At 54.1% G+C, this 18,134-nt stretch overlaps 3 protein-coding genes across 3 annotated transcripts; 2 read left to right on the top strand and 1 right to left on the bottom strand.

Annotated features, from left to right (window-relative positions):
- Positions 1–486: 486 nt before the first annotated feature.
- Positions 487–6,416, bottom strand: CkaCkLH20_10290 (Ami1 nuclear positioning protein; the record flags this gene model as incomplete). The annotated part of the gene is made up of 4 exons (XM_038893004.1): positions 487–596; positions 641–682; positions 736–5,884; positions 5,961–6,416. 4 exons carry the CDS (start codon positions 6,414–6,416, stop codon positions 487–489), a joined length of 5,757 nt encoding a protein of 1,918 aa, XP_038741659.1.
- Positions 6,417–10,016: 3,600 nt separating this feature from the next.
- CkaCkLH20_10291 (autophagocytosis protein) lies at positions 10,017–13,286 on the top strand (the record flags this gene model as incomplete). The annotated part of the gene is made up of 4 exons (XM_038893005.1): positions 10,017–10,991; positions 12,077–12,645; positions 12,702–13,173; positions 13,233–13,286. The coding sequence occupies 4 exons, from the start codon at positions 10,017–10,019 to the stop codon at positions 13,284–13,286; spliced, it is 2,070 nt and encodes a 689-aa protein (XP_038741660.1).
- A 2,556-nt stretch (positions 13,287–15,842) lies between these two features.
- Positions 15,843–17,210, top strand: CkaCkLH20_10292 (uncharacterized protein; the record flags this gene model as incomplete). Its single annotated transcript, XM_038893006.1, has 1 exon — positions 15,843–17,210. One exon carries the CDS (start codon positions 15,843–15,845, stop codon positions 17,208–17,210), a length of 1,368 nt encoding a protein of 455 aa, XP_038741661.1.
- Positions 17,211–18,134: the final 924 nt, after the last annotated feature.

Consider the following 18,134-nt stretch of genomic DNA (forward strand, 5'->3'; position numbering starts at 1 on the left):
CGTTTGGAAATAAAGAAAAGGTACCAAAAAGTGGAAAAGGCTCGGCGGAGTTTGATTAAACCACCCTCCATGCGAGCAAGCGAGACAGGTTGCTCCCGGTAATACAACAGAGACCAAGTGAATAAGCCAGCATGTAATCTTCATGATTGGTTGCCGGCAGTCCCCGGAGATCCTTTTGCGGTTGGTGGTTTGTTTAGCAGTAGTGGTTTTTGTTGATCAAGTCGGACGACGAGAACGCGTGCAAAGGAAATTTGGTCGTAGGACGCGGTGTCCTGGATGCAGTCGTTATTGATTAGGTCGAAAACGGAAGGAGAATTGGGCCTTGGGATGCAGGGCAATCCTAGGCTAGTAGACGGCAAGGAGAAGGTTGTCATAGACGTCGTGATCCGTTGCGTGAGAGCGAATTGATCATGAGTGGGGAGGGCATCCCACGAGCCAATTTTGGCGGAGCGAGTGGATTTGAAGTGTGCTTCATTGCATTTAAGATTACTTGAGAGGGCTGCTCAACAGCCGCGTGGAAGTGTCGACGGGTCTTGAAACCACAAGGTTCAGGCTCGTGACCTCAGAGTGCTCATGGCAGATGCAGAGCGTCCGGGCTGAGAGTGAGAGTGAGAGTGAGAATGGGAGCCAGAGGGCTGACCTCTCTTAGAGTGGTGGTGAAGAGTACCAACGTCGTGCTTCCCTGTGTGGCTGTTAGTATTATCCATGTGAGAGAGAGAAATTAGAGGGACTCACCATCGCAGCAGGCGCGCACGTTCTCAAGCCTGTCGGCCTCCCGATCTTGCTTCTCAATAATCTCCCTTACGTCTTCAGCACTATCGTGCACCTCGCTAGCCTCGTAGATGCTGGAGTTCGGCGCCACTCCACTGCGGCTTCTCAGACTCGAGAAAGTGTTGAAGTAGCCGCTGATCCTTCCCAGGGTTCCGATTGAAGGTCTCTGGGCCTGGCCCTTGTTGGGGGTCAGTGTAGGAACATTCATCGACATGTCGATCGCGGGAGACTGGTTGCGAGTGGTCCGCGAGTTGTACGAGGACAGGGATGGCGGCGGGCGGGGTCGAGCCGTGGAGTTAGTACGGCGACCAAATTGGGGGTTAAACTCATCCACATCGGCTTGTGTGATGTTGCCTGCCATCTCCTCCACGTCAGATTGACCCTCATCAGCAGTACGAAGCAACAGGTAAGACAAAGCGTTGAACCAGGTCTCATGTCGCTGGCCCGTTGTGCAGGTGAACTTGATAGTTCTGCCAGGAGAAATGACAATCAAGCTCTTGCGGTGGAGACCAGGAGGCATGGGGTTGTCGTCCGTTACCACGCGAACAGCCTCGATGGGTACACTCTTGCCGCGGAGCTCAGAACGGCCGGCAGAGGCGGGGTCACGGTCGCCCCAGTACAGAGTGCGAGTGTACGGATGAACCCAGAAGTACCGTCTGTGTCTGTAGTCGGAGATTTCCCCACGGCCAGCCTTGCGAGTGTACTTCCACAGGTATTCACCAATCATGGTCTGAGTGATGGCCTGGATCATGCGAGGATCGGTGTTAGCACCAAAGCCGGATGGGTCCATGCCGCCCAGCTCGTTACGAGGGTTGAAGCGATGGTCGATTTCAGAGACGAATGAGGACACCGACGATTGTCTGCTCATAGTCGACAGCTTAGTCGGAGACTGGACGGACTGAACGTCGGCTGTTCCGTATGAAGGACCGGCCCGGGCCATACGAGGAGTGGCCGAATGCTTAGTAGCAATTGACAGAGGAGATTGTGGCCTTCCACCATTGGGCGTGTGCGGGCGTTGATGCCTCATAGCGGAAGCGGGCCACAGAGGAGGACCCATGACCGATGAGCTTCCCTGCGAAGATCCAGTTCTTGCTGCCTCGATGGCCTCCTTGTGGTTCGAAGGCAGAGGCGGGAGTGGCTGGTTAAGCGCACGGCTGCTGCTAGAGCTGCCAGGTCTCCTGTTTGCCAGGTCCATCTTCTGCTCCGTAGACACACTGCTGAGGCTGTCATGCGACGGGCGGCGGATACGAACAGTGCCCGAAGTACTCGGAGTACCGATGATTGACTTGTCTAGTGACTCGACAGGCTTCTCCTTTGCCAGCAGCATCTCATCGATTGCCTCCGCCGTGAGGGAGGTTTGAGCGCCCATATCAGTTGTTTGGCTCGTGGCCTTGCGAACAGGGCGACCGTTGGCGTTGGTTGAGATCTCCTTGAAAGGCCGCTGGGACTCAGGAGTCTCAGACTGACGGACCTCGCTCGGTGACTGCCTCGTCTCATCCTCTGCAATGACCGGGCTGTCCGGGGCCTTGTTCTTGCCGCGACCAAACACGGATCCGATAAGAGCCTTCTTGGGCGTCCTTGGCCTGTCCGTCTCATCGAATGGTGACTCCATGTCGGTGGGAATGATGAAGCCATCCCGCTTGGGGCTACGAGGCGAGATCGGATGGGTCTCGATTGACTCGATGTTGGAGAAGGCGAAGTTCGGCTTGGGAACCATGGTTTCGGATGCTTGCACAGGCTCGACCTGCTGTGACTGGAGAGAGGAGAAATCCAACGCGGGGAGAGAATTCGCGCGCGGTTCCACCGTTTGCGAATGAATGTTGGAGTAGGCGAGAATGGCAGGCGGAGGCGCGAGAACTTCAGCTTCAGCCTTTGGCTCGATGTGCTCGGAGGCGATAGACGAGAGAGTGAGGGCTGGCGGTGGCATCTCTGGCTCAGCCTCGGGCTTAATATCCGCGACCGAGAATGAAGACATGGTGAGAGAGGGGGGGAGTTCAGCCTTCGGCTCGATATCTTCAAACGCAATCGGTGTAAGGCTCAGAGATGGCATGGGCGGAACGACCTCAGGCTCCTCCTTTGGCTCAACGTTCTCTGCCGTAATCGACGAGAAGGATAACGAGGGCACTTCCGGGACGATCTCAGGCTCGGCCTTGGGCTCGACGTTCTCTGCAACAATATTTGACAGCGTAAGGGCAGGTGGTGAGACTTCGAGCTCTGCCCGCGGCTCAAGATTGTGGGAGTAGAGCGCAGAGAGGCTCAGAACAGGCGCCGGATGGACGACTTCGGGTTCGGCCTTGGGCTCGACGTGCTCCGCCGAGATGGAAGAAAGGCTGAGAGTAGGCAAAGCCACAGGAACCTCAGGCTCCGCTCTAGGCTCGACGTCCTCAGAAGTGATGAAGGACAAGCTGAGAGTGGGGGCTGGTGCCGGCGCCGGGATAGGCGTTGGCACGGCCATGACAGTCGCAGACTCGGATTCTGGCTCGACCTTGGGCTCAATATCTTCGAACACGAGTGCCGACAATGTGAGATCGGGTGAAGCAATCACAACTTCTGGCTCGGCAATGGGCTGCAGGTCGTGGGAGTGCAAAGCGGAAAGACTCAGAGCCGGAGGCGGGACATCCGGTTCAGCAACAGGCTCAAGGTTATGAGCGTGCAGGGCCGAAAGGCTGAGAGCTGGAAGAGGTACCTCAGGCTCGGCGATAGGCTCAATATCGTGAGACTGGAGTGCAGTCAAACTGAGAGCAGGCGGTGGCACCTCAGGCTCTGCCACGGGTTCAAGGTTGTGAGCTTGCAGCGCAGAGAGACTCAACACTGGAGGCGGCACATCTGGCTCGGCCTTTGGCTCGACCGCCTCAGAGAGGAAAGATGAGATGCTCAGCGTGGGAGGTGGCACTTCAGGTTCAGCCTTGGGCTCCACGGCTTCCGAGACAAGAGGAGTGTATGCCAAGGCTGGTGCCGGCGGCACGATCTCGGGCTCAGCCTTAGGTTCGACAACCTCGGACACCAGTGATGTCATGGTCAACGGAGCTGGAGCAGGAGGAGGCGTCTCCGGCTCGACAACAGGCTCGATGTCCTGAGTGTCGATGGAGGAGATGCTGAGCTCAGGAGGAGGCGGCAGAACAAACTGGTTGGGGCTGGACGGTGGCATTGGGAATTGAGCCAGCTTCTCATCCATGTCGTATTGTGCACCGGCATCGCTGTATGAGATCGTCGACAGCGGGCGAGACTTGAGACCATCCGTGATCCTGTTTGCAGCCATCATAGAGCTCAATGACAGTTCGCGCTCGTCATGAACGACACTGAGAGGCGTTTCAACGATCGGATCAGTCATTACACCAGCATCAACCATCACAGGCCTAGAGGCAGCCGCAGACCTCTTGACAGGGTCAGTCATCAGGCTGCTATCGGCAGTGTCGTTCAGAGACAATGAGGGAATTGTCGTCGTGGACTGAGAAACCTCCGATTCGGCGCCAGGCGTGGCGGACCTCGCATGACCGGGAGTGCCCTCAACAGATTCAGCGTCGCTGGTTTCGAGCTCAGCAAGCTCAGCGAAGAGACTTTGGCCGCCAGCTTGAGGTGTTCCTGCAGCGCTGCCCGTGGCGGCGCTGGCCGGGCTGCTCTGGTAAGCCGGCTCTTCGCTCGCTTCTCTGGATCGGCGGTTGATAAGTCCTCGGCTGAGCCTGACGCGCATGCGCTGGTGAGAGTGCTTTGATGTCGGCGTCCGAATGTACTCGACGTAGTCTTCGTCTTCGTCGGCGGATGTCGAAGCAGTGCTGTCGTACGAATTACGGCCACCTCCCATAGCGAGAGTCTGAGGACGGATCTCCCGACCCTTAGACGGGCTCTCGGTCTCAGTCTCGGTATCATCAGAGCCAGAGAAATCCTCAACGCCAGTCTGGAAGTCTTCCGTTTCGGTACCACGCTCGTTCGCAGTCTCAAAGGCGGCATCACTGGTCTCGTTGGCAGTCTCGAAGTGGTCGCTGGCGTCCGTGACGTGGGTTCTGTAGCTGCTACCAGGTCTGCGAATAGTCGACGTGGAGTACGAGGTCGGCGATGTTCTGGGGCTGCCGATTTCTGTGGCTTCCTCCCATTCAGGATCGTCCTGGTAGATCTCGTTCCTGCTGTGGCGATGACCTCCGAGCAATCCACGGGATGGCTTCTTGAACTCCCTAGACTCGACCTTGCGGTTGCGGCGAGCAGGTGCGGGAGCTGCCTCGGTGCGCAGCTTCTCCAACTCGTCACGGGTGTCCTGAAGCAGTCGCTTAAGCTCGAGCTTCTCGGTCTTTTCGCGGTGGATGACGGTCTTTTGGCTCTGGATGGTGCGCTGAGCATGGAGCAGGGAGCTCTTGAGAGTCTCCGACTCAAGCATAGCATGGCGAGGAGTTCCCTTGATGGGAGACGGGGGCGGGGAGTGCTCGGGAGTGAAACCGTCTGCGGCAGCCTCCAAGTCTTCGTCGCTAGGGACACGGCCGAAGTCGCGATCGGAAAGGCGACCGCGCTGGGAAGAAATGGCTCTGGCGAGCTCCTGGTTCTGGCTCATCAAGTCATCGACCTTGCGTTGCAGCGCATTTCTCTCAGTCTCGGCCACAGCGGCATTCTTCTTGGCGGTAGTCAAGTCCAAGTCAAGATGCTTGGCAAAACGTTCGTGCTCTTCAGCAAGCTTAGCAAGAGACACCTTGGTGTCATCGAGTTCCTTCTGGGCAGAGTTCTTCTCCGCTTGCAAGACATTGAGACTCTGCGTCAACTTCTTCTCGCGATCGGCAGCATCCTTCTGAGAAGCGATCAATTCGTGGACCTGGGTCTCCAGGTTCCAGTTCTCGTCTTTGTACCGGTTCTCGCTCTCGTCGAGGGTCTTTACACGCTGCTGGAAACTCTCGGTCTCGATCTCTAACCTGGACTTTTCGGTCTTGGTATCTCGAAGCTCTTCGTCCTTCTCGGCGAGCAGAGACTGAAGATTGCGGACTTGGGCGATCAGAGAAGTACTGATTTCGGCGGCGAACTCGATGTCGTGAATGCGGCTGGACTGCTGGTTGCGGACTTTGCGATTTGGCACACTGAGCTTCGAAGGTGATCCTGTAGCAATGTTCTCAAACTTGGAAGGGCTGACGGAGCGCTGCAAAGGGTGAGGTTAGCGCCAGTAGGCGCAGGCGCATGCGCATGCGCGGCAGGAGTGGAAACGCGGAACTTACTCTGCCCATCTTGCCGTCCGGAACATAGGGTGAACCTCCAGCAGCTTCGTTGCTGGGGACTCTCTGCTTGGGCAAAAACGCCCGTGCTGTCTCTCGGGCGACATCGTTGAACTCCCTCTCAATGTCGACAAGCTTCGTGCGCAGATCGGGAGTGAGCTCTCCCTCGGTCTGCAACTCCTCAACTTCCTTCAAGCGCTCGGCAAGTTCCTTGCGCTGCTGGACCAAGGCGGTACCCAGCTTCCCGGCTTCATCTAGGCGACGTTCGGTGTCGGCAATGTGTGCTTGCAATGCGCGTTTTGCCTGATCTGGGGATGCGCCGGGGCCAAGAGCAAAGAATTGACTGTCGTAGCCGGAGTATCGTTGGTTGGCAGGGCCAGGAGGTGAGACGAAGGGGTCGTTCGCATCCGCATCAGCGGGCGGCAAATGGGGTTTATCGACGGCGAGTGAAGTAGCCATGTTGGTGGAAACGATGGGGGGAGGCGCCGCCGTTAAATGCGTTGCGGCCACATTCAGCGCAATTATTCGTAGGTCGTCGTCGTTGTGGTGTCGCCTCGATGCCGTGGTTTGGTCGTGAGTGGTGTTGTCGCTGTCGCAATCGGTGGTCGAGTATTCCGAAGGGGATTAGGCGATGTTTGCTGCAAGGGAAGCGCGGGGAATGCAGAGCCGGCTGCCGTGTGCAGAAGCGACCTTGTCGTCACAAACACAAACACACACTAGAGGCCGTAGGGAATGGAACGAGGGGATGAGGGGAGGAGAGATTGCGGTCGCCGGTCGGATTGTCGAAAACGGAAAAACAGAGGGAAAAGAGTGACGAGGGAGTGGATGGGGAGGGGGAGCTGAAGGTGATGTTTTTTTTTTTTTTTGACTTGACTTTGTTGTTTGTTTCCCCCCCAAAAGTCAGGACTCTTGTGCAGAGAGCGGCTGTGTGTTGTTGACTGGAATGCGGTCCAGGTGTCCGGGATGTGCGATGGGACGGGCGAGCAGGAATGGGCTTCCTAACGCGGCCGGGAAGACAAGGCAGTGCCTGTCGGCTTTGTTGTTTGGCCTTGAGTACCTGCACGGGTGCTGCAGCTAGAGGGGACCTGGGATGGAGTGGGATGAGCTAGCCGCGCCCGCACTGCTGACTTGCTTTGCTGCTGCAGCGCTACAGGTACAGTTCAGGTCCTCCAATGATGACTGCCCTGTGGGTGGTGAGCTGTCGCTTTCTTTTCCCCCACACACAGACGTCCTTTTTTGGGACGAAGCGGTAAATCGAAAAAGCTCCGGGTTTGTCGTTGTGGTCGCGGTCGCGGATGCGGATGCGGATGCGGTCCGGGAAAGAGAAAAAAAGACAATGAGGAATAAACGGCGATAATAAGACAAAGGTATTATTAGGGAAAGGTCTCCCGTTTCCCGGAGTCTCGGTTGAAGCGGTCGGGCGATGGCCAGGAGAGAAAAAGCAAATGAGCTGGCGTGGTCGGTACAGAGTAGAGCAGAGGTCTGTCTCACTCTCAAGCAAGCTCAAGCTCAAGCTCAAGCTTCTCAGTCCCGCGTCTGGTGTCGTCCTCAGGATGATAACAGACCGATGAGGTGAAGGTGTGATGCGGATGCGGTGTACCGAGAACGGCAGCTGACTGACTCTTTTGCTGGCGTCTGGTTGGGTGAGAGGTATTCGCAGCGTCGCAATTCGGTCGGTCGATCGGTCGGAGGAGCGAATGAGAGTGCCGCGGCGGAACAACAACACACAAGGCTCGCGCAATAAGAGAAGGACAAGAAATAATACAGATAACGAAAAGGGTAAAGGAAGATGGTAGTGAGGGACTAAGGTCGGGTAGATGCAGGTAAGATACCTGTTACTTTCGCAACTTTGGTGGTGGTGGTAGGGAAGGTGGGAGTAGTCGCAGCGCGGTGACGCTGTGTCTACGACGTGATGTAAGTACGTACAAATAACGGTGTAAGGGGCCAAAAAAAGATGGATGACAAGAAGGGTAGAATTAAAACAAAAAAGTCCCAAACCAGAGTCGGAATAAACACGTCGAGAGACTGCTACGTCTCTCACTTGTTTCTTACCTTCTTTGCTGGTCCTCGATTACGGGTGTCAATTGACTCGCGATAGGCACACACGAAGACAAATTGGCGGCCCGGAAAGGAAGAGAGGGACAGAAAGAAACGCGGTCGCGGTTGTCGGCGTCGGCACGAGAATAAGAGGGGGTGGAGGGAGGGAAAAGAGGGAGAAGGGGTTAGAGAGGAGAGAAGGAGAGGGAATGAGAGAGAGGCAATGTAATTTTTCGTCTTCTTTTCCTATTTCTCGACTCTTTCCCCTACCCCAAGACTGGATCCAGACCAGGCCCGGGACCAGACGTGGAAGAACAGGACCCAGCAATTGAGGTTTTGACGAGAGGGCACAGGACCAGCTCCTTTCGTCTCCCCGGGGTGTTTGCAAGGTCAGTCTCTCCAATCATCACCGGTTCCACCGTGGCCGTGGAGCTGCGAATGCCTGCAACTATGACTGTGCAAGCGTGCAACTCGGGTACCTGACATCCTGTGGATTATGGCGGGACAGGTACATGAACTGTCGCCGGGATGACGTGATAAACTCATGTACTGCGCATCCGTACATCTCAGACATAAAGTAGCTGTTCTTCGAGAATTCTCCCCCGTTAGCCATTTCACGCCTGCCAACTCACACTCATCAATACGTGGCGTCGCAATTCAATTTGGCACTATCGATCGCATATCAGAACACTTGGATTTGTTCCCCCTATGCTTACATCTTCTTGTAAGCCGGCAGTCCAACTTCCCATAACCAAGCACCAAGCTACCCCGGCTGCCCGCTGGTCATCCGTCCGGCTCATCATCATCGCTAACCTAGCTCAGCTCACCTCCGTCTGGAAGCTTTCAATTTCAGCATGCTTTAGCGAAGGCCTCAAGGACCCATCCAGTGAGGCACTGCGAGGCCGCTGTGACGACAGCTGCAGGGACGCGGGATATCAGATTGATAGGTATCGATGAAGAAACACAACCACAAGCACAAACCGGGGGTTACATTTCACTCACAGTCTGCTGCAACCACAGATTGGTACGGCCAGTTGGGCCTCTAGCACAGCTTCTGCACGCTCCTACACTAAGTGCTGTTTCCGTATGTTCTTTACGATGTACTCATGCACCATTGAGGAGGATCACTACTTGTTCATCCAATCTTTTGCTTCCCTCAGAGTCAAACACGCTGTGTAGCTGTTTATCCCGCATCCGAAGCCGCAGCCAATCCCAAAGGCCAAATTCAACAACACAACCTCGTTCTCACACGGCCTCTCACCCCAGCGACCCTGTCTCCCAGCCTCTTCATCAACAAGATACAGAAGCTAAAGGCTAGAGTAGATGGCCTCTACACTACCTCAGCTACGGATCCCGTACGGAGTATTCACCCCCGGTCCCCAAGCCTTTTTCCCCAGCGCGGCCACTCATGCAAGCAATAAGTCGCATCGCCCATCGCGCATCGCACGGCGTGGCATCGACAAGGCATAACCCATCCAAAGCTCGCGACTTCCCCGCCAATCCATACCGCCATATCGTATCGCTTCAAAACAAGAACACGCGAGTTGTGTTTTCATCTGCTGCCCGTTGCCCGCATAACTTGCCAATCTTAGTCATGGCCCACTATGACTCTGTCCTAGCCTTTTTCGGATCTTACCCTTGCTAGCGTGTCCGTGAAGACCCTGCTGTCGTCCAATCACTATCGGCATTTAATTCGCATCTATCCACTGGCGTTGGGCCGTCTCTGAAAGCTCCACCCGTCACCTGATTGGCTTCACCGGTCAAAGCAGTGGAGCCTACAAGTCCAAGCCACGAGCTTTGTCAGCCTTGTGGCTTGATCTTCAGCCTTCTAGAATTCGTCCGGTCCCGTCGTTTGCAATTGACGTCAAAGCTCAGGAGGCGTCCCAGGATTACCCAAATTCCGTTACAACCCTTTTTCCAGCTGCCAAAAATCTCCGACAAACAAATTCTGAAGCTGGCCTTTGTGATCATCGCAACGACATCCGAGTTACCCACGACCGAATCCGAACAGATCCAATAGCCATGGCTGACAGCGCTGCCGCCCCCGTCGCCATCTTCAAGAAGCGTGGCGCGAAAGGCAAGGCCAATATCCGGAAGAGGCCCGCCACGCCGCCGCCCGCCAATAGCGACTCCGATTCCGACTACTCTTCCTCTGAAGATGAAGCAGGCCAGCGGGTCAAGAGGAGGAAAAGAAACACAGGCACCGTCACCGCATCATCAAAAGACCAGGCAGCTTCGAAACAGGACCTCTCCGCCACAGTCTTCACTGCCGACCGCAATGCCCCAATAACGAATAGCAACGATGCGACGAAACATAGCAACTGGTACGACGAGGATAGCAAGGATACTCTTTCCGCAAAGAACCTGCTGGGCACAACACGAGGGAAGGCATCGTCACAAGCGCCTGACGGCACCTATAAGGGATTGGCGAATCAAACGTCTTTCATCCAGAAGAACCCAGACGCGCCGACAAGGACTGTCGGTCCCATCAAGGCGCCCACCAATATCAGAACGATCACCATTACCGACTTTGCCGGAGACGTTTGCAAAGATTATAAGCAGACGGGTTTCTGCGGATTCGGCGACAACTGCAAGTTCCTCCACGCTCGAGAGGACTACAAGGCGGGTTGGCAGCTGGACAAGGAGTGGGAGAAGGTCACCAAGGGAAAGAATGTGGGAGGCACCGTGGTGGCAAGTGCGGACCGGGCCAAGGCGGGTGATGACGACGATGACGATGAAGACGCAATGCTGGAAAACATACCGTTCGCATGCATCATCTGCAGAGAGTCATATAAGGCGCCGGTCATTACGAGGTGCGGACACTACTTCTGTGAGCCATGCGCGCTCAAGAGGTATAGGAAAGACCCGACATGCGCCGCCTGCGGGTCGGGTACGAATGGCGTCTTCAACTCTGCCTCGCGCTTGAAGAAGTTGTTAGAGCGCAAGAGGGAGCGCGCCGCGAAGAGGCGTCAGGAGGCGATCGAGGCCGGGGAGGAAGTGAGTGATGAGGACGAGGAATGAAATAGATACCAGCGGCTCTGATATGCCGAAATAATGAAGACAGAACACATTGCTCAATTGACGGTGTGTCGACAACAGTCAAACTGTCCCTAGTTGCGGGTGAGATTACCTATCGAACTATTGTTCGCAATTGCGGTTCCCGCTTAAAGCGGTGACCTCGCTTGAGCTATGTCTCAGCGGAACGTGCTTTGGGAATGAAATTCGAAGAATTCGCTTCTTTCGCTGAGTATTCAGAGCAGCTGGAAGTGACCGAGATCAAATGGCCTACTAGTATGGTTGACAGCCAGTTGACATCTAAACTCGGTATCATGGTTATTTGGTGCTGAAGCCTCAGAGTTCGCCCAGGTTCGGATTTATTTTCTCTTCTGATCACACGATGACATGTGAGTTCTATGACTGAACCTCTCCTGCTTCTTTCTTTCACGTCTAGTCTCGTCACATGTGGTTTTGTTTCATGATATATACATGCTTGTTGAGAACACTGTGAATCGTTCCAGAAACATCGGGGTCAAAAGGTCGGATGCGCTAGCAAACATGGGTTTCAGGCAGGATCGGCAAGCGCCTGTGCAGCAATAGAAACAGCCAGCAATACACCTCACAATCCGTCAGTGGCAGAGGCACCTCGGCGCCGTTGGAACGGCTCTGACAAATGAGATCCGAGCCCCTCCACCCACCTCGCCCCGATGAACAGCGTGTGCCTCTTCTGCCACGCAGGCTGAGCTTCACCTTCCACCTCACCGACGGGAGCGCTCACGACTGATAAGATAAGCATACCCAGGCAGTCGTCACCCCGCCACCTTCTCCCCTGTCCAATCGTGAGACAACCCCGCCATCCATGTGATCGCTTGGAACAGCTGCCATAGCTCTACTCCTAGTCATCGACATCAGGCGGAACCTCGCAGACTACATCATTTCGGTGACGACAGCCAGGCTGCTACGCCAACTTCACCCTTACACTTAACATCAACGGCCCCACGAGCTAAGCATCGTGAGAGATCGCGCGCAGCGCAAGGCATCGCATCGCATCACATCGAAAGCAACGAAGACAGACCATCTACCAGACCCCGCCATCCACTCGCAACACAACATACATATCGCGCTCCGAGTTGCGGTCTGCGACCATGAATCTCCTCTATTCGACCGTAAACACCCTTCGCGACCGGTACACCCCGGTCTCGCACACGTCCACCTTCCGCACGACCGGCCAGATCACCCCCGAGGAGTTCGTCGCAGCGGGCGACTACCTCGTCTACAAGTTCCCGACCTGGTCCTGGGGCGACGCCGACTCCGATACCCGCCGCGTGAACTACTTCCCGCCCGGAAAGCAATACCTCGTCACGCGCAACGTCCCCTGCCACCGCCGGCTGGACGACGACTTCGCTGGCGATGCAGGCCACGAGGAGGCCGTGGTCGAGGGCGCCAAGGGCGGCGATGACGACGAAGACGGCTGGCTGCGCACCGGCGGGCTCGCAAGTTCGCAGCCGTTGAAGGTGAAGGAGGTCCGTACCGTGGATGACTCGGGCAATGTCGGCGAAAGAGAGATCGTGGACGATGACGAGATCCCGGATATGGAGGATGAGGACGACGACGAGGCTATCATCCGTGACGCGGGAGACAGCGGCAAGAACAGGTACGTGGTGACTCGGACAAGTATAATGCGGCGATGCTAACGTCTATGACCATCAGTGGCCGCCGGACATACACCCTGTACATCATGTACTCGACCTACTACCGCACACCCCGCCTCTACCTCTCGGGCTATCTTCCCACCGGCCAACCCCTTCCACCGAAATCGATGATGGACGATATCGTTGGAGACTACAAGGACAAGACGGTGACCCTCGAGGACTTCCCCTTTTTCGCCAACAACATCAAGATGGCAAGCGTGCACCCCTGCAAGCACGCCTCCGTGATGAAGACGCTGCTCGACCGCGCAGACGCCGCCCTGCGCATCCGCCGTGAGAAGCTCAGGGCCGGCAAGGCCGTGGGCGGTGATCAGGGTATGGAGGGGCTCGTTGACGAGCTCGGCAAGCTTGATGTAAAGGACGCCCAAGACGCCGCCGATAAGAACGACGAGTGGGAGGAGGTCGAACAGAGCGAGGTCGAGGACCAGGAGGTCGCTATCAGAGTGGACCAGTACCTGGTTGTTTTCCTGAAGGTGTGTATTTCCCTCCCATCAGCGGAAAGATGTCGAGGCGATGGCTAACGAGACTGCAGTTTATGGCCAGTGTGACGCCTGGTATTGAGCACGATTTCACGATGGGCGTGTAAATGATACGATTTTCCCTTTACGGTCTAGGTTTGGAGTCTGTTTTCTTTCTGGCTCATATGCCACTGGGGTTTCCAATTACGGTACTTGGACACGGGGTTAGATTACGGGCAAGGGCGATAACGAGAATTCCATTAGATTACCTACAGAGTCAAGAGAGTAGCCTTCTACTTTCTTCCAGGTCCACAGTTGCTTTGGTGTCATAGCCTTCTTTTTGTGAACCCCCTCCCTATATCGTCTGGCGACTGTTGATGAGGCCCACGGCAGATTTTCTGTCCAGTGCTTGGGCTCTCTGTAGACAGGAATGATATCCAGGGTGTAGTAGGGTAGTGAGACTAGTAGATGGATCTCTCATGTGAATCACTTGATCTTAACCACAAAGAGGTGGGAAATGATAGTTGTGGCCATCTATCTGATTGCCAGCAACAAGTTGCTATAAAGAGGTAAGACTAGCAATGTGAAACCCCTGGTTTTCTCGCTGCATTCTTGCCTGCAGATCTATTACAAAGGTATCTTTTGTGACTCAAAGTATATGTCTGTCTGTGACGGTTTTATGTCACTCTGGAAGGTGCCCACTAGAACAAACACTCTGGAGTTAAAATATGCATGGTCTCTAACAGCCGGTCCCTCAACTGCACCGCAGCGAGCTGAGGTCTAGATTGAGTCTCCTGCCTTAAGGAGCATGTAGAGTCGAGGCGAGCTGTGAGGTCGTTGGCCTGGAACACTCACAGGCTAACCGCAGATAGGCTCATTAGTAGTCATTTCTATCCCTGATATATTCGTATTGGTTGAAGCCAAAGCTTCATTTTCTGTCAACATGGTCTGTTAATCCAACTAGCCCAGCTCTATCGATGGCTCCGCCGAGTTCTTCTCCCAAGCTTTCCAAGTTTGGTTGTCATTCTTCGACAACGAACCAAGTGACGAACTCGCTGCGGTGCGACATCAACGCCATACAGATCAAATCGTACAGCCTTCGTTTACATTCGCCACTAGTTGCGCGATCTCGAGGCTGACATCTTGTCATAAGACTCTAGGTTTAAGCTGCCGTTGCACGATGCATGTTCATGTGACACGCAATAGTTAACGAGGAATCTTTCGGATGAACCCAATAATATACATAATCTCCTAATATCATTAAATATTTCGAGGCACGGTTACATTTAGCGTCGTTTATCTAAACTTTGAGAACAAAGAGAAAGTTAGGGACAATTAGGGACAGTGAGTGTCATTTCCAGTTGATATTGGGTTTTTTTATATGGATAACTAATTATAAATACACAGCATAATAAACCCTAGATGAGAGTGATGGTAAGTGCCGATGAATAACGGGCGAAGTTGTATTCCCTTCGTGTCCAAGGTGATTTAACTTACGAGGGATTCCATCGACGCCGAATCGCACTCTTGGAAGCGCTGGACCGAATGTGGGAAAGGGGTAACTGTCTTCCCTGGCGCCTGGGTGCTTTGGAATTGTACAGCTTGCCTACTGCTGAACTTCGTTTATATTCTCTGTAAGGCAGGGAACTCGCTCTCATACGGCCATCGGGAGTACAAAGCACACGCCAAGACGCAAAGATATTGAGTCGACCACAGTACTAGACCTGAATAGGGTACGCTTTTGCGAATAATATGCAATAGACGTCGTTTGGTAAATGTTATTTACTTGATTCGTGTGAAGTTGGTGCCAAATAACTTGGATGTGATTAGAATACACAGGCACACACAAGACGACAGAGTTCAAGAATACCGTCGACCTTGAAGTAAAGACACTACTCAAGGAATACCAGATGTGCTTCCTGTATTTGAACGACAATAGAAAAGTGTTCACAAATTGCAACACTTCGTGACATTGCGGAGCTTTCCAGAACTCATTGGTTTCGGTTCCGTCCTTCACCATCTTGCTTACTGGTTAAGGCCCTCAGTATAAATATACATGTGAGAAAATGAGAGAACCCCTAGTCCTACCTTGGGCAAGTGCCCATGCACATACACGCGGTAATTTGAATGTAATTATGGGCCTGAGAGATAGTATCAGCAATCCCTCAAGAGCGACGACGGCCGCTCATCTAAGTATGGCGGCTAACAGCGATGATGCGTGAACCCTTTACATCTCCAACAACGTTTAGGTTTGAATAAACGTTTACTCGGGTTGAAGTATCGCAACGAGTATTGATCAGCATGATATGTGCTTTGAGGGGGCGTTTGACGTTGAATGAAAGGCGTCTGTTGCAGAAGTGACGATATGTCCACGTCTCCTTGATCGCTTCAACCCAGTAGACTTCTCCATCTGATTTGCTTCCTACGCCAGTACCATTCAACAATAAAACCGCCAATTCTAATTGTAGCCTTTGGAGAGCTTGAGATGCGATGGCCCCTCTTCCCCCTAGCTGCAAGGACATAAGTACGGGTTTAGGCAGCCATGCCTTTTGGGACCACAGCCCACCTTTCGCCCATTCCGCGTTCACATCACGACTTAAAAACAGCGTAACCGGTCAAGCGTTAAAGAAACTCTCTCCTTTCATACACAGCATTATTCATTGCTATCAGAGACCAGAAGCAAAATGGACAACCATGTCAGAGCATTCATGCGGGTCATCCGCAAAGTCGACGACTTCAACGAATTGTCACAATCCTTTCCAGAATGGGAGAAACTCGCTCTCTCCCAAGACGGAGACTCACCGCCGATCAATCCCCAGGACCGCCGGAGGATCCTCGATTTTCCAGACCCCGAGACTGAGACAAGCAACATTGCAAAGTCGACAACTCTCAGCAAAGAAGAACTGCTCAAACGCGCGGTCGAGACGCCCGCGCAGCTGTCCGATACAGAGGCCTCTCTGGTCTCAGACCGTTACTGGCTGGACATCACGCTGGATGAGAAGTCCGAAATCGGCCACGCGCAGGGGCTTCTCGGCGGACCCTATCGAATCTCCCAGGAGGATTTTGTGCAGGCAGATGAGCGCCTCAAGGCTATGCGGCATCCGCTCTACGCGGAAAACGAGGAGAAAGCCATCGCGAGCGCCAGCATGGAACGCTTCAGGCGCTATTACGAGGCGTCTCAAGCCGATCGGCTTCGGAGGGCAGAAGAAGTCCTGAAGAAGGCGTTCCCCTGGGTTAGACGCCTTTTCGAGGAGGACCAGGGCAAGAGGCGTTGGGGGTACGCCATGTTCGAGGAGCCGAACTTGTTTGCCGACGATCAGGCGAAGGAGGATTACGGATGCCGACGCGACGCGGTTCTGTTCTATGCTTGCGGCGCCATCGGGGCGGAGACCGCTGCAGTCGGTGGTATGTGGCAGTTGCAAAACCTGGGCTGGCCTGCGGATGCTACCGCAAACGACAGGGACGAAAAGGGGAGCGCCATCGAGCGCTCAGAGACTGAAGATGAACTCGCCGCTAAGTTTCAGAAACTGCGCAAGCACTTCAGGTCCATTCGCGACCAGAAGCAGATGCAAGAGCAGGCCGTCTCGGACGGTCCTGTGCAAGCGCAGCCTGGTGGTTTGCGAGACGGAATGCTTCGAAACGTCTTTCTCGTAGACGACAAGCACAGCGTAGCGTCGATAACGAAAGGTCGGGGGTTTGTCGACGAGATGTGGGTTTGGGCAGTTGATCCCGACTACGACGATCCGAACGACCAACCAGCCGCTTCTGTTACGACCGAGGGCGCGGTGCCGACAGAGACACCTCGCAGGTACAGAGGCTTCATGCGCGTACGACTTCAGCAGATTGTCAACAACTTTTACGATGCGCGGCGCTTTCATGAGGACGAGTACCCGATGTCCAAACTCTGGGAAGCGGCGCAGAAGAGCAGGTTTGAGGCCTTCGTTTCGCTCAAGGAAGACGAGGCGCGGATGAGCAAGATGGATAGGTTTGTGGGGAGTTGCATGCGATCACAGCAGCCACGGATTGTATATGGACCCAAGCCAACGCCCTAATGTTGACGAGATTTGCTGTCGTAGGAAACGCGGGCGTGTTAAATGTGTCGAGTTATATATATCCAGACTGCGGCATCAACACAGCTTCGCAGCAAACTCTTCAACAAGCATATGAGTGTCTTTCGTGCGTCATCCTCGGAAGAGCGTATTGAGACTTCGATCTGATAAAAGAGTGGTAAAATGCCGAGTGAACACTTAGAGAGCGCACATTAAACGCAGATTTGAATTAAGACAGACGTTCGTTCCACAAGACATAGGTCCGGTTTTCTTGCCCGTATTCTTTCTAATCTCAAGTTTTCATACTTGGCTAGCTATGATTCACTTCTCGTATCAACTTGTTTGTGAGGTAACAGACAGGCAGTTCGTGAATGGAAGTACATTAGTCTGGACAAACTCCGCGAATCTACCGAAGAGAGACGACTACGGAAGAGGTCGTCCAACCTCAGTCGTTAGTGGAGGGAGTAATCATAGTGAAATTTGGTATCGATTATCTTACACGTACGTCTTACTCAAAGAGGTCGTCTCGTCGAGCTGTCAATGGCACTTTCACAGTAAGTATTGACACCGGATTGGAGAGATTTTTGTGAAGTTGTCATATAATCCTTCCCTAAAGAGTTGTGTAAGGGATAAGCATGTGGCAAGCCGACTCGGCGCCCAGAGTCTTCATGTACCCGGTATGTTACCGTTCACATCTAAGCTTTATCCAACCCAGCGGTATTTCGAAACCCTTACTATTTGATAGATTATCACATGCAGCAAACTGGCCACCTGCAACAGATTCTCTCCATCACAAATGACATTCATTTGTGTCCCCGTGTGTACCCGCGTGACGATCTCTTCCCAAAGTCGATCTACAAGACCGTCTCAAGTTGCCACACGCATGCCGCAGGAATCGCTCTGGACACAACATCGCCAGCCGGAAGC

The sequence above is a fragment of the Colletotrichum karsti genome, assembly GCF_011947395.1.
Source record: "Colletotrichum karsti strain CkLH20 chromosome Unknown Scaffold39, whole genome shotgun sequence".
Lineage (NCBI taxonomy): Eukaryota > Fungi > Ascomycota > Sordariomycetes > Glomerellales > Glomerellaceae > Colletotrichum > Colletotrichum karsti.